This window comes from Saccoglossus kowalevskii, chromosome 6 (genome assembly GCF_978046115.1).
Source record: "Saccoglossus kowalevskii chromosome 6, keSacKowa6.1, whole genome shotgun sequence".
Lineage (NCBI taxonomy): Eukaryota > Metazoa > Hemichordata > Enteropneusta > Harrimaniidae > Saccoglossus > Saccoglossus kowalevskii.
In genome coordinates, this window is record NC_140646.1 from 3,456,725 (window position 1) to 3,473,977 (window position 17,253).

The 17,253-nt window shown below is 32.7% G+C and overlaps 1 protein-coding gene across 2 annotated transcripts in view; it reads left to right on the top strand.

The window, feature by feature from the left end:
• LOC144349513 (multidrug and toxin extrusion protein 1-like) overlaps positions 1-8,113 on the top strand; it is an 85,663-nt gene extending 77,550 nt beyond the window's left edge. For both annotated transcript variants that reach the window (XM_085499964.1, XM_085499965.1), the window contains 2 exons: positions 5,861-5,955; positions 7,467-8,113. In XM_085499964.1, coding sequence (XP_085356090.1) covers positions 5,861-5,955; positions 7,467-7,985 — 614 coding nt within the window. In that variant the 3' untranslated portion in view covers positions 7,986-8,113. The remainder of the gene's footprint in view (positions 1-5,860; positions 5,956-7,466) is intronic.
• The last annotated feature ends 9,140 nt before the right edge of the window (positions 8,114-17,253 follow it).

A 17,253-nucleotide genomic window follows, 5' to 3' on the forward strand; every position in this document is an offset into this window, starting at 1 on the left:
ATATGCAGATTATAAACCACTGTGGTTATATTTATATGCAGATTATAAACTGCTATGATTATATTTATATGCAGATTATAAACCACTGTGGTTATATTTATATGCAGATTATAAACTGCTATGATTATATTTATATGCAGATTATAAACCACTATGGTTATATTTATATGCAGATTATAAACCACTGTGGTTATATTTATATGCAGATTATAAACCGCTGTGGTTATATTTATATGCAGATTATAAACTGCTATGATTATATTTATATGCAGATTATAAACTGCTATGGTTATATTTATATGCAGATTATAAACTGCTATGATTATATTTATATGCAGATTATAAACTGCTATGGTTATATTTATATGCAGATTATAAACCACTGTGGTTATATTTATATGCAGATTATAAACTGCTATAGTTATATTTATATGCAGATTATAAACTGCTATGGTTATATTTAAAAGCAGATTATAAACCGCTGTGGTTATATTTATATGCAGATTATAAACTGCTATGGTTATATTTATATGCAGATTATAAACTGCTATGGTTATATTTATATGCAGATTATAAACTGCTATGGTTATATTTATATGCAGATTATAAACTGCTATGATTATATTTATATGCAGATTATAAACTGCTATGGTTATATTTATATGCAGATTATAAACCACTGTGGTTATATTTATATGCAGATTATAAACCACTGTGGTTATATTTATATGCAGATTATAAACCACTATGGTTATATTTATATGCAGATTATAAACTGCTATGATTATATTTATATGCAGATTATAAACTGCTATGGTTATATTTATATGCAGATTATAAACCACTATGGTTATATTTATATGCAGATTATAAACTGCTATGATTATATTTATATGCAGATTATAAACTGCTATGGTTATATTTATATGCAGATTATAAACTGCTATGATTATATTTATATGCAGATTATAAACCACTATGGTTATATTTATATGCAGATTATAAACTGCTATGGTTATATTTATATGCAGATTATAAACTGCTATGGTTATATTTATATGCAGATTATAAACCACTATGATTATATTTATATGCAGATTATGAACTGCTATGATTATATTTATATGCAGATTATAAACTGCTATGATTATATTTATATGCAGATTATAAACTGCTATGATTATATTTATATGCAGATTATAAACTGCTATGGTTATATTTATATGCAGATTATAAACTGCTATGGTTATATTTATATGCAGATTATAAACTGCTATGATTATATTTATATGCAGATTATAAACTGCTATGGTTATATTTATATGCAGATTATAAACCTCTATGGTTATATTTATATGCAGATTATAAACTGCTATGGTTATATTTATATGCAGATTATAAACTGCTATGGTTATATTTATATGCAGATTATAAACCACTATGATTATATTTATATGCAGATTATGAACTGCTATGATTATATTTATATGCAGATTATAAACTGCTATGATTATATTTATATGCAGATTATAAACTGCTATGATTATATTTATATGCAGATTATAAACTGCTATGGTTATATTTATATGCAGATTATAAACTGCTATGGTTATATTTATATGCAGATTATAAACTGCTATGATTATATTTATATGCAGATTATAAACTGCTATGGTTATATTTATATGCAGATTATAAACTGCTATGGTTATATTTATATGCAGATTATAAACCACTATGGTTATATTTATATGCAGATTATAAACTGCTATGGTTATATTTATATGCAGATTATAAACTGCTATGGTTATATTTATATGCAGATTATAAACCACTATGATTATATTTATATGCAGATTATAAACCTCTATGGTTATATTTATATGCAGATTATAAACTGCTATGGTTATATTTATATGCAGATTATAAACTGCTATGGTTATATTTATATGCAGATTATAAACTGCTATGGTTATATTTATATGCAGATTATAAACCACTATGATTATATTTATATGCAGATTATAAACTGCTATGGTTATATTTATATGCAGATTATAAACCACTGTGGTTATATTTATATGCAGATTATAAACTGCTATGGTTATATTTATATGCAGATTATAAACTGCTGTGGTTATATTTATATGCAGATTATAAACCACTATGGTTATATTTATATGCAGATTATAAACCACTGTGGTTATATTTATATGCAGATTATAAACTGCTATGATTATATTTATATGCAGATTATAAACCACTATGGTTATATTTATATGCAGATTATAAACCACTATGGTTATATTTATATGCAGATTATAAACCACTGTGGTTATATTTATATGCAGATTATAAACTGCTATGATTATATTTATATGCAGATTATAAACCACTATGGTTATATTTATATGCAGATTATAAACTGCTGTGGTTATATTTATATGCAGATTATAAACCACTATGGTTATATTTATATGCAGATTATAAACTGCTATGGTTATATTTATATGCAGATTATAAACCACTATGGTTATATTTATATGCAGATTATAAACCACTATGGTTATATTTATATGCAGATTATAAACTGCTGTGGTTATATTTATATGCAGATTATAAACCACTATGGTTATATTTATATGCAGATTATAAACTGCTATGGTTATATTTATATGCAGATTATAAACTGCTGTGGTTATATTTATATGCAGATTATAAACCACTATGGTTATATTTATATGCAGATTATAAACCACTATGGTTATATTTATATGCAGATTATAAACTGCTGTGGTTATATTTATATGCAGATTATAAACTGCTATGATTATATTTATATGCAGATTATAAACTGCTATGGTTATATTTATATGCAGATTATAAACTGCTATGGTTATATTTATATGCAGATTATAAACTGCTATGGTTATATTTATATGCAGATTATAAACCACTATGGTTATATTTATATGCAGCTTATAAACTGCTATGATTATATTTATATGCAGATTATAAACTGCTATGGTTATATTTATATGCAGATTATAAATTGCTATGATTATATTTATATGCAGATTATAAACCACTATGGTTATATTTATATGCAGATTATAAACCACTATGATTATATTTATAAGCAGATTATAAACTGCTATGGTTATATTTATATGCAGATTATAAACCACTATGATTATATTTATATGCAGATTATGAACTGCTATGATTATATTTATATGCAGATTATAAACTGCTATGATTATATTTATATGCAGATTATAAACTGCTATGATTATATTTATATGCAGATTATAAACTGCTATGGTTATATTTATATGCAGATTATAAACTGCTATGGTTATATTTATATGCAGATTATAAACTGCTATGATTATATTTATATGCAGATTATAAACTGCTATGGTTATATTTATATGCAGATTATAAACCTCTATGGTTATATTTATATGCAGATTATAAACTGCTATGATTATATTTATATGCAGATTATAAACCACTATGGTTATATTTACATGCAGATTATAAACTGCTATGGTTGTATTTATATGCAGATTATAAACTGCTATGGTTATATTTATATGCAAATTATAAACTGCTATGGTTATATTTATATGCAGATTATAAACTGCTATGATTATATTTATATGCAGATTATAAACTGCTATGGTTATATTTATATGCAGATTATAAACCACTATGGTTATATTTATATGCAGATTATAAACTGCTATGGTTATATTTATATGCAGATTATAAACCACTGTGGTTATATTTATATGCAGATTATAAACTGCTATGGTTATATTTATATGCAGATTATAAACCACTATGATTATATTTATATGCAGATTATAAACCACTGTGGTTATATTTATATGCAGATTATAAACTGCTATGGTTATATTTATATGCAGATTATAAACTGCTATGGTTATATTTATATGCAGATTATAAACTGCTATGGTTATATTTATATGCAGATTATAAACTGCTATGGTTATATTTATATGCAGATTATAAACCACTATGATTATATTGATTTGCAGATTATAAACCACTATGATTATATTTATATGCAGATTATAAACTGCTATGATTATATTTATATGCAGATTATAAACTGCTATGGTTATATTTATATGCAGATTATAAACTGCTATGGTTATATTTATATGCAGATTATAAACTGCTATGGTTATATTTATATGCAGATTATAAACCACTATGATTATATTTATATGCAGATTATAAACTGCTATGATTATATTTATATGCAGATTATAAACTGCTATGGTTATATTTATATGCAGATTATAAACTGCTATGGTTATATTTATATGCAGATTATAAACCACTGTGGTTATATTTATATGCAGATTATAAACTGCTATGGTTATATTTATATGCAGATTATAAACCACTATGATTATATTTATATGCAGATTATAAACTGCTATGATTATATTTATATGCAGATTATAAACCACTATGGTTATATTTATATGCAGATTATAAACTGCTATGGTTATATTTATATGCAGATTATAAACCACTATGATTATATTTATATGCAAATTATAAACTGCTATGATTATATTTATATGCAGATTATAAACCACTGTGGTTATATTTATATGCAGATTATAAACTGCTATGGTTATATTTATATGCAGATTATAAACTGCTATGGTTATATTTATATGCAGATTATAAACCACTATGATTATATTTATATGCAGATTATAAACTGCTATGATTATATTTATATGCAGATTATAAACCACTATGGTTATATTTATATGCAGATTATAAACTGCTATGGTTATATTTATATGCAGATTATAAACCACTATGATTATATTTATATGCAAATTATAAACTGCTATGATTATATTTATATGCAGATTATAAACCACTGTGGTTATATTTATATGCAGATTATAAACTGCTATGGTTATATTTATATGCAGATTATAAACTGCTATGGTTATATTTATATGCAGATTATAAACTGCTATGGTTATATTTATATGCAGATTATAAACCACTATGATTATATTTATATGCAAATTATAAACTGCTATGATTATATTTATATGCAGATTATAAACCACTGTGGTTATATTTATATGCAGATTATAAACTGCTATGGTTATATTTATATGCAGATTATAAACTGCTATGGTTATATTTATATGCAGATTATAAACTGCTATGGTTATATTTATATGCAGATTATAAACTGCTATGGTTATATTTATATGCAGATTATAAACTGCTATGATTATATTTATATGCAGATTATAAACTGCTATGGTTATATTTATATGCAGATTATAAACTGCTATGATTATATTTATATGCAGATTATAAACTGCTATGGTTATATTTATATGCAGATTATAAACCACTGTGGTTATATTTATATGCAGATTATAAACTGCTATGGTTATATTTATATGCAGATTATAAACTGCTATGATTATATTTATATGCAGATTATAAACTGCTATGGTTATATTTATATGCAGATTATAAACCACTATGATTATATTTATATGTAAATTATAAACTGCTATGATTATATTTATATGCAGATTATAAACCACTGTGGTTATATTTATATGCAGATTATAAACTGCTATGGTTATATTTATATGCAGATTATAAACTGCAATGGTTATATTTATATGCAGATTATAAACTGCTATGATTATATTTATATGCAGATTATAAACTGCTATGGTTATATTTATATGCACATTGATAAGAATATTGATATTTTTTGAGGTAGAATAGAATTTCTACTGTTTTTCATGTCTGAGTTTTTATCTTGCAGGAACATGGATTGCATTAGATATTGCTGTGTGCATTAAAGCAGCAATATTAATTATATGCATAATGAAGATAGATTGGCAGAAACAAGCAAATAAAGTAGGTTATCTCACTAAATACATGTATTGTTATTTTATCTTGTACATCAAGTGGTGAACTGGAATAGGAAGATTGTCAGAGTATATCCCATTTGTGTTTGCAGATGAAAAAAAACTTTGCACATATTTTTTGAAAAATTCAGGTTCAGGTACAATCTACCTTTTTAGCTCCGCTGTTGACTTTGTCGAGCGGAGTGATTGATATGAGTGATTGTCAGTCGCCGTCGTCTGTCGTCCCTGTCAATGTTTTACTTTTTCGACTTTTGGTGAATATTTTTGGTGACAAGTGATATTTTTTAATTCTTGTTGAAAACAGCAAGTCCCATTGCTTTGATACTATACATATTGTTCATTTTTTCGTCCCTGTTCGGACGTAGTCTGAAAACGGGGACTTATGTTTTGCCCTGTGTGCGTCCGTGCGTCCGTGATCTCCTGTATCTCGAACATGCATGGACCGATTAAGTTCAAACTTCACTCATACATCACACATTATATGGGACATATGCACATGCATTTTTTCAAGATCCGATTAACGATCGCCGAATAGCGGCCACTTTAAGGCCGAAAATGCATCAAAATCGAATTTTGTCACCATTCCGGACCCGGATCTCAGTTATGCATGGACAGATTTTGTTCAAATTTGGTACATACATTAAACATAATAGGAACTTGATGCACGTCATTTTTTTTGGAATCGGGTTTGAAATGGCCGACTGGCGGCCATTTTGTTTTAAAGAATTCAGTTCTGGATCTGTATCTGAGACATGCCTAGATTGATCGAGTTCAAACTTCACACACACAAGGTACATCATGTCACAAATATGTATGTGCATTTTTTTCATGATCTCATTAACGATAGCCAAATGGCGGCTGCTTTAAGGCCGAAAACGCATTGAAATCGCACATTTTCACCATTCCGGACCTGGATCTCAGTTATGCATGGACGGATTTTGTTCAAATTTGGTACATACATTAAACATAATAGGACCTTGATGCACGTCATTTTTTTTTTCGGATCAAGTTCGAAATAGCCAACTGGCGGCCATTTTGTTTTAAAGAATTCAGTTCTGGATCCGTATCCGAGACATGTCTGGATTGATCAAGTTCAAACTTCACACACACATGGTACATTGTACATCATGTCACAAATAGATATGTGCATTTGTTTCATGATCCGCTTAACAATAGCTGAATGATGGCCATTTTAAGGCCGAAAATGCATCAAAATCACGTATTTTCACAATTCCGGAACCGGATCTCAGTCATGCATGGATGGATTTTGTTCAGATTTAGTACAATGTGTTGTACATATGCAGGTGCATTTCGGTCATGATCTGCTTTGAATGTATATGTCACTCAAATATGAACGGAACGGGGATGTGTCATTGACAATGACTTGTCTAATGATATCTTCTGTTCTTTAATTGAAATGTGCATTGCTAACAGCGGAGCTATCTCAACCGACTGGCTGCTTGTTTTTATTATTGATAATCTAACTGATTGTGTTCGCAGGCACAGAAACGAGCTGGAGTTGTCAGTCAAGGGGAACAATTGACAACAACTATGCTTTATAATGACAGGAAGATGCAAACAAATGAAACGGAAATGGACACTATGGTTATCTCACCCTCTGTGCCTCACCAAGCTGAAACATGTCTAAATGAAACAGAAATGGACACTATGGTTATCTCACCCTCTGTGCCTCACCAAGCTGAAACATGTCTAAATGAAACAGAAATGGACACTAAGAATACTCTACCTGACCAGGCATGTGAATTACCATACCATCACACGCAGCCAATGTACAATGTTATAATTAGAAGAACACTTACATTTTTAATAGCCTTACTTATTTTAGGTGCAAGTATACTTGTCCACTTTGTTGTTGAACTTCCATCCATATCAGAAACATACAAGTGTGTTTATTTGAATGGAACCAAGTTTTTAACAGATGTTTCTATGCATGGAACCGAATTAATAATGGATGATAACAATAATGCTACATACACATGCAATATCACATTGACCTGATAAATCCTTGAGATTACTTGTTCAAACCATTAAGTGCCTTCATGAGAACATCACTGAGTTGTAATCACCATCTATAACAATCAAATTAAAGATTTATTCATGTCATAAAAAATGAGGTTACATCCAAACACCTGTCTATATGTGTGTAATTATCCAGTCACTGACTAATAACAGTTAAATATCAATATTAATAAGCTACTTGCAATGAAAACTTTCTATTACAATAAACTAGAGGCAATGTACATGTAGCACTGTGCAGTTTATAACTGTGTCATATCCTCTTGCAGTGCTTGTTTTTTTAAAGTTGACCATAAACTCTGTTGTATAGAGCTTGCTCCAACGTTCTATTTACTACTTTGAAAAGGTGTTAAAATATTCCATTTTCACGCCATGTTCAACTGTTTACTTAGTATCCAGAATTGTCGTGGGATTATGTTAAATATTAATAGTTTGTGCAAATTGTAAAACAAGGTTTTGTCAAGATTAAAATTAACGTGTCATGCAGTAATTCAGCAAAATTGAATTTCTTTGTGAATAATGTGCTAAAGGCATTGAATTTGAAAGTTTATTGTATACTTTTCACAATTTGCAAACTTTTCAAACTACAAAATATGTTTCACAATTCTCACAAGACTTTAATAAAGCTGTATGAATGCTCCCAGAATGCAACTCTTAGTTAGAATGTTTTGAGTTTTATTGCCAACACTTATTAGTTCTCATTGGTATAAAATTTAGCTGCTGTTATTGCCAACATACATGAGATGCATAGGCTACAAGTGTTAATGAATTTTGTTGATTTTTGACTCCCGTGTGCGAAGCACAAAAGGGAGTCTTTGCAGTTACCCTGTATGTATGTATGTATGTATTTGCATACGGACGTGTTTGAGCTGAGCTCCTGCCGAATTGGTCGTTTTCGCCGTTTTGCAAGCTAAGTTTACCTCAATTTGTCAACAAGTACTCTGTGGTTCTACTGGTACGTTGCTTTTGGTTCTTGGGCATATTTTTGCCGTTCTTTTACTTGTTTTTACATTGTTGGTCTTTTCAGACCAGAGAGTACATCCATCCAATATGGCCGCCACCTCGGCGAGCCTTTCACGTGGCAATCCCTTTGCGGGTTTAACTCGTAAACATGGCCTGAAGTGTGAATCTGTTACTGGTGTTGGCATTGAAGCGTATGTTCGCGCAATTTCTGATATGCTTGGGCCGAAACATGTTGTAGCGGCGTCACGGGTTAATGGCAGTGTGATCGTTTTTTTGGACTCATTGGAGGCAGTCGAGGAGGTCTGTGCTGCTGGGATAAGTTCAATTGGTGAGTCTTTTATTTATGTTCAACCACTTGTGAAACCTGCGGCCATAGTCGTACTGTCGGGAGTTCCTCCCTTTATACCTAGTCATGTTTTACAGGACGAGTTAAAACGATACGGGCGTGTTGTGAGCACGGTTCGCTTAATACCATTGGGATGTAAAAATCCAGACTTGAAACATGTTAAGTCTTTTCGTAGACAAGTCTACATGTTGTGTGAAGATAAACTGGAAGGTGTCATTAATGTTGTGTACGAGGAGAGGTCATATCGTATTTATTTGTCTATAGATGAGATCACTTGCTATAAATGTCACAAACAAGGGCATGTTCAGCGTAACTGCCGTGAAAATATTGCACTCACATCACAAAATAACCAAAAGCTATCTACTGATGACTATGTCAATACAAACTCTGAAACTAATACACATAAGATAAGATAAGATAATTCTTTATTACAACCTTATAGAATGAATTACATATCTATTTTGGTTTATGAAATGCAATAAAGGTGTTAAAATAAACATAACAAGTTTGATATCTAAAATCTACTACAATACAGTTACATGAAATAATGTAAAAAAAAAAAAAAATATTAATGACCCATTAGGTGGTTTTCTCTAATGGTATTTGCTCTTTTTATAAATTTGATAAGCTCTGTTAGTAAATATTTGTTGTTTGTATTCAATATATGAATGATTTTTTCTTTGTTTGTACAGTGTTGAAAATTGTTAATTTTCTTTGAAAAATGTGAATATAACAACTCTCTTTCATCTGTGTAAAGTTCACATTTTGTGATGTAATGAATTTCATCCTCAAGTAGGTTGCATTTAGTACATTTTCTGTCTTCTGTTTTTATTTTTGGTCTTTTGTGCCTTCCCATCTCGATGTTTAGTTTATGAGCACTTAGTCTCAATTTTGCTAATAGACCAATGTTTTCTTTATTATCAAGGATTTTAATGTATGGTTCAGTATTTATATTTTTCTTCAGTAATGTATAAATTCTTAGTTTTGAATCTGGTCTTTGATTATCTTGGTTCCATTTATAATTGTAATATTCATTCACTTTTTTTTGGTCTTTTTTAATTGTTTCGAAATTCTTAATATCATACAGCTGTTTTATTTTATGCAGATTCATTAACCATGTGTCATTATATTTGTTTTGTTGTTGATCTTTTATTGCATCATATACTAGACTGATTGGGCCACATAGCGCGGAAAACACGCTGTCACTAACTGATAAAACAATGATAATGAAATGCATATTGATGAAACTGAGTCGCATGCACCGTTACCAACTGATCTACGTAAAGATAACGATCTACCCACTTCAAAAAATGATATAAATGACACTCAATTAAATGACAACGAGATAACTAACATGATTAGCGCGAAACGCAAACTTTCTAAAGATGAATCAAATACTGATCAAACCGCCAAGTGTACTGACACTGTAAATGCAAATGAACCTGACCCAAATAACGTAAACAATGAAAACAATACACCCACACTAACACCTGCTGACATTGACTCTAATGCAATCAATGTTGAGGACCTAAGTCAAAACACACCTGTTAACCCGATCAATTCTAATAGCATACCTATTTTAAATCATACTAATGAGGAGAAGGTACGAACCCCTCCCTCTTCTTTGGAGAGTTACACTTCGTTTACTCTCCCCGGGGACTCGCAAGAACCAATGTCTTTTGATTTTGATGTTAATAAACCTTCTGAACCAGTCTATATGACGGGTGATAGAGATGATGCAGAGTCAGTGACGTCAGAAATGTCTGAGCTATCTCAGCTTTCACAAGACGAATCTTCAAAAGGATCAGAAAAACTTCTCTCTCACGAATCATTGATGACATTTCTGGAAGAATCATACAATTCAAGAAAATTGATGGAGCAGGCTACCCTATTTTGTGCTGATTTCAGACTTTTAATTAAGTCACTGAACCACCTACGCAAACATATTGACGTTCCTAGTAAAGACAAAATACGGATACAGAGACTGACATCAAGACTTGCAAAGAACTACAAAGAAAATAAATTGAAATATGCGAAATCTGACCAGAGTAAATGTGACGACACACATGGAAAAGCCAGTGACGATATGATAAACAAGAGACGTGGTATTGTTACCCAACAGGTTAAAAAACCGAAAAATAAATGAATTGTTGTATAATGAACCTCTGGTTGATATCTTGTATCTATGTTATACTTGGTTGTTTTTTTGCTCATTTCAATGGCGATTTTTTTCCGCTGTCACATGGAATGTACACGGTTGTCGTGACTATCAGCTCTTTGAACTTTTAAAAATGAATCATTTTAGTGATTTCCACTTTCTACAGGAAACGCACACTATTGTTTCGGATGAACCTCAATGGCAGGTGGTTTGGAGGGCTCCAGTTTTATTTTCACATGGTTCTAAACATTCAGCAGGTGTTGCGATACTAATAAATCCACGTTCCAATATTGATGTTCTGAGTTCTCAGGACGTTGTTCCGGGGCGGTTGCTACATGCACATGTGAACGTTGATGGCGCCCCAGTTCATCTAATAAAGGTATATACACCGACGGATGGAACGGAGCGATTAACTTTCTTTAAATTGCTAAAACATTTGCTTATTAGAATAAATCAAGATCCCGTCATTCTGGGCGGCGATTTCAATTGCACTATAAATCCAAATATTGACAGGCCTAACAGTGCTGAACCACACACACAATCTTCAAACTTTCTCTCAAACCTAACTGCGCGTTTCAAACTTATTGATGCTTGGCGCCATGTCAATGCGAACGCCCGAGAATACACTTGGATAAGAAATCAAAATAAATCACGTATTGATACTTTTTTCATATCCAAATCCCTCACACAGCGAATTAAATACACGTCAATCGAGCCGCATTTCAACCTCTCTGATCACTGTATTGTCAAACTGTCTGTCGTTCAAACGTGTCAATAACCGTAATCCCTCCTGGTGTTTCAACACCAGCTTACTTTATGACGAGAAGTACTGTAAAATACTATATGATTATTGGTTGCTATGGCGTAATGAACAGCCACGTTTCAACTCTTTGCAAATGTGGTGGGATGTTGGGAAGGTTAAAATTAAAGAACTTACTAAGCAATATACAGCAAAACTTAGTAATACATGTAGTTACAAGCAAACTAAATACACACTCAGTAAAGAAATAGCACACCTTGAACAAAACTCGCATAACACTCCATCAATGACTACAGAATTAAATGACAAAAAGGCGCTACTAGAAAACCTGGTTCAAACCGAAACTAAAGGGGCCACAATCAGGTCCCGGCACAAAATCCTGAATGAGAACGATGCGCCGACAGCGTTCTTTTTTGACATTGAAAGACACAAAGGTACCAGAAAGGTCATGACCCAGTTGCAGCGTACAGACGGTACTGTAACTGAAAATCAAGGCGAAATGCGACAACTGGCTAACAATTTTTATACTTCACTGTTCTCTCCTGACCCCGTTTCAATGGACTGCCGTTACAAAATACTCTCAGATCTTCCCAGACTTGATAATAATCTTAGAGACAATTGCGATGCGCCATTGTTATATGATGAACTCACAAGTGCAGTTAAACTGTTATCCAACGGTAAATCACCTGGCATTGATGGATTGCCGGGGGGGGGGGGGGGGTTCTGTAAACATTTCTGGTCTCTGATTGGACCAGATCTATATAATGTTTTTAAAGCCTCCATAGAGGACGGTATTCTGCCTTTGTCTTGTCGGTGGGCTATGATAACTCTCCTTCCAAAAAAAGGAAATAATTCTTTGTTGAAAAACTGGAGACCAGTAAGCCTTTTATGTGCTGATTACAAGGTTTTGACCAAAGCTATTTCACTCAGGTCAAAATGTGTACTGGGTAACATTATTCATACTGATCAAACGTACTGTGTTCCGGGTCGACAGATTTTTGATAACATAAACCTAATACGTGACGTCATAACATACTCAAATGAAAATAATATCTCACTCGGCATTGTCTCTCTTGACCAGGAGAAAGCGTTTGATCGTATTCATCACAATTATCTTTTTAGTACACTGCAGGCTGTTGGATTTGGGGAACAGTTCGTCAAATACATTCAGCTCATTTATTCCGATACACAAAGTCTCGTACGTATCAACAATAGCCTCATAAATCACATTCCTTTTTCACGTGGAATACGGCAAGGCTGCTCTCTATCAGGTCAACTTTATTCATTAGCCATAGAACTGTTACTTCATAAAGTCAGAACTCAGAGTCAAATCCGAGGTGTGAAAATACGTAACTCGTGTGGCAAAAGTGTTAATCTGACTGCCTATGCAGATGATGTGAGTTTCTTTCTCACAAAAAATAGTGATTTTTACAAACTTGAAGAGTGGCTGCACATCTACGAACGTGCTAGCAATTCCCGTGTTAATTACGGGAAATCGCAAGGTTTATGGGTCGGAAAATGGAAAACAAGAACCGACAGACCAATGGGTATAACCTGGAACAATAACGGTTTAAAAATCTTGGGCACGTGTCTTGGAAATAATAAGGTATTCTTAGATAAAAACTGGGAAAACTTAATCGAAAAAGTTGAATCAAAACTCGAATGATGGACAGAATACGCCCCTGCCATGTCTTATAGAGGGCGCTCTTTAGTTGTGAACCAATTAATAGCATCAAAACTTTTACACCGATTTGTTTGTCTTTGTTGGGTTACTGCCGAAACGGTTTACTTGCCCATATGTGAAGGTGGTCAAGGTTTGATACACTTGCCCACACGTATTGCTACTTTCCGTATTCAGTTCATTCAAAGGTATTTGTATGCTAATTTGAAACACTCTAGTTTCTCATTCACGGAATATTTTCTCAGGCAGGTACATGGTTTGAATTATGATAAACACACACTTCTTAACAAACCCATCGTTGGCCTTCCAGCATTTGATCATGACATTCTTAAGACCTGGTTCTCTCTTACAACATTAAGAAAGGACAAACCATCCACATTTGTGGAAGTGTGTACAGAACCATTGTTTAATAACCCACTGGTCTTGCATCCAACTCAAAACACACCACTTATTTTGTTACATTTCCGTGAAGCTGGCATTACTGAAGTTGTTGACCTGATAGGTTACGGTAATAATAATTGGCTACAAGTTGTTGATTTACATGAAATAGTACCCATATATTCAAAGAGACTGCTTGGTATGGCCCTTGATGTGACACACCGAGCCATACCAACTCCTTGGAAACGCATTATTAACAATCACAATACGAGTGAAATACAAATATCTGACAGAAACTACTCACTTGAGCTAATTTTTAATGATGAACTCAACGACATTCTTTTAAATTGTCCGTTATACAAATTTGACAAAGGACGTATCTATACATTTCTCATATCAACAAGAAAATTGTCAAAAGCAACTACACACAGTAATAATGTCTGGAGAGATGTTCTGTCTCTCAACCCTGCCGACAAACCGAACTTTACAGATTGCTACCTCCTTCCGACCACAAAAAAGGACGGTGACCTGCAGTGGCGTCTCTTGCACGCTGTATATTCTACAGGTGGTTATTTATTGAAATCTCAAATACGTACGTCAGATGAATGTCTTTTCTGTAACGAACACGATGATCTGGTGCACATCTTTGTTGAATGTCCGAGACTGGCTCCTCTTTTTGAAACATTCAATACAATAACTCACCAGCTACTCAACATGGACACCATTCCATTGTCATGGTATATTCTTGGTCCACCCAGAAAAAAAAAAAACTATCACCCCAACTCACCGATTGTTGTGCTACCTGATAACATCTCTGAAATGTGCTATTCATGTAACCCGTTTAAATAAAATCAAGGGACTATCGCAAACAAACGTTCTACAGTGTTTTAAAGCCCGTATACGTTTCAGGCTATCTAATGAGTTTAAGTACCATCTCGTCACGCACACAATGAGTACTTTCACAACACAATTTTGCATCAACGACGCTTTAGCCACTGTTAACGGAGATATACTGAGGTATCCGGAATATATGGAACTGACGTGACGTATCCAAACTCCGCTGTGCCTTCATGGACAAATTTGTTATGCACACAAGCTCGGACTGCATTGTCGACGCCACTCACCTATAATCGAACTTTGTATCGTCTCTACGCGACCATCGATATATACACTTTTGATTTTCGTAATGTATTATGAATGTTTATTGATATTAGTTTTGTATATGAATGTTATTTACTTATTTGTTAATTATGATATGACAGTATCAATTTCTTTATTTTGTGCAATATTCCTTTCTTTAAGCTTTATGTAAATATGTAAATTTGCAATGTAAATTGCTTTTAACTGCGTAATAAAAAACAGAAATGTATGTATGTATGTATGTACATGAGTGCACATGCCTTTTCACATGAGCTCCTGCGAAATCGTCGGATTTTGACTACCTGCAAGCAAAGTGACGGGATAATTTTGCACTGACACTTCTATAAGGTGACGCTGTTTTATTTGGTGGTTTTGTTTTTTACTTTGAAGTGTAAAATACATACTTCACGTTCATTTTTACTTTTGAGTTCGTTCAGACTCGACCGGCAGCAAGCCAAGATGGCCGCCGCCATGCCGAGTCTACCACAGCTGTTCGATGGACTGACACCTAAGCATGGCATTCAGTGTGACTCTGTGGATGGTATTAGTATTGAGATGTACGTACAAAATATTTCAAGTGTGGTCGAGCCACAAAGCATTTTAGCGGCATCACGCGCTAATGGAGCTGTTCTTGTTTTCCTGAAAAATGTAACTGATGTTGAAAGGATTTGTGCTGTTGGACACATCGCCATTGGTGAGTCAAATATTTCCGTGCAGCCGTTGGTCAAACCCGCTACTAAAGTTATAATATCAGGGGTTTCCCTTTTTGTTTCAAACGACGTGTTGCATACAGAACTATTGAGATATGGACGTATTGTCAGTACGATTCGTTTAATACCACTCGGATGTAAAAACCCCATGCTTAAACACATTAAATCGTTTCGGAGGCAAGTTTACATGCATATTGATGACAAACTTGATGGGGCTATTAATGTTAGCTATGAAGATCGATTGTACCGTATTTATCTCTCTACGGATGAAATTACATGTCATAGATGCCACAAGAAAGGCCATATACAAAGAAACTGTTTTGAAAATATCGCCACTGTATCTAACGATAAACCACGAGATAAAGTTGTTTCAACACCGCTTGAGCACAACAAACAACATGATAATGACGAAAATGATGTGCCTGATCATGCCGGTGATCAAAACAAATTCACTTGTACTGGTTATCCTGATGAGGAAAAATGTGCGACCGTAAGGTCTGAACCTATTACTACTCCTGCCCTTCAACATGATGAAAGTGATTGTATGGATATATATCCAGCGATACTTGTACTTTAACAATAGTCATCCTTGCTTTCTCTTTACTGACTATTTTCTCAAGAAATTTCATAACCTGAAATATAATAAACATTTATTTATCATTGATTTGCCACAAGGTGTGTTACACCTGCCTACATTTTATCAAGATTTACTGAAAACTTGGTCCTGTATCACTTTTATTCGTAAAGATTTACCATCTAACTTTCAAAGTGTATGCGACGAGCCTTTGTTCTATAACAAATCAATACTGCATCGGATTCAAAATGTACCACTCAAACTCACACACTTTATTGAATCTGGTATCACAAAAATCGATGACCTTTTACACAATAACATCTGGAGGTCTGTTGAATCCATGCATGCGAATGTAGGTATTTATTCTAAACGCTTGCTTTCCATCGCTCATGACGTTATATATAGTGCAATACCGATAGCTTTTAAAGACACAATAAATCGCGGGTATATTCAAAATGCAGAATTAGTCACGCCCAAGTATTCTCTTGAGCTCTTGCATCGAGACGATGGGAATGATATTCTACTTAACTTTCCTCTGTA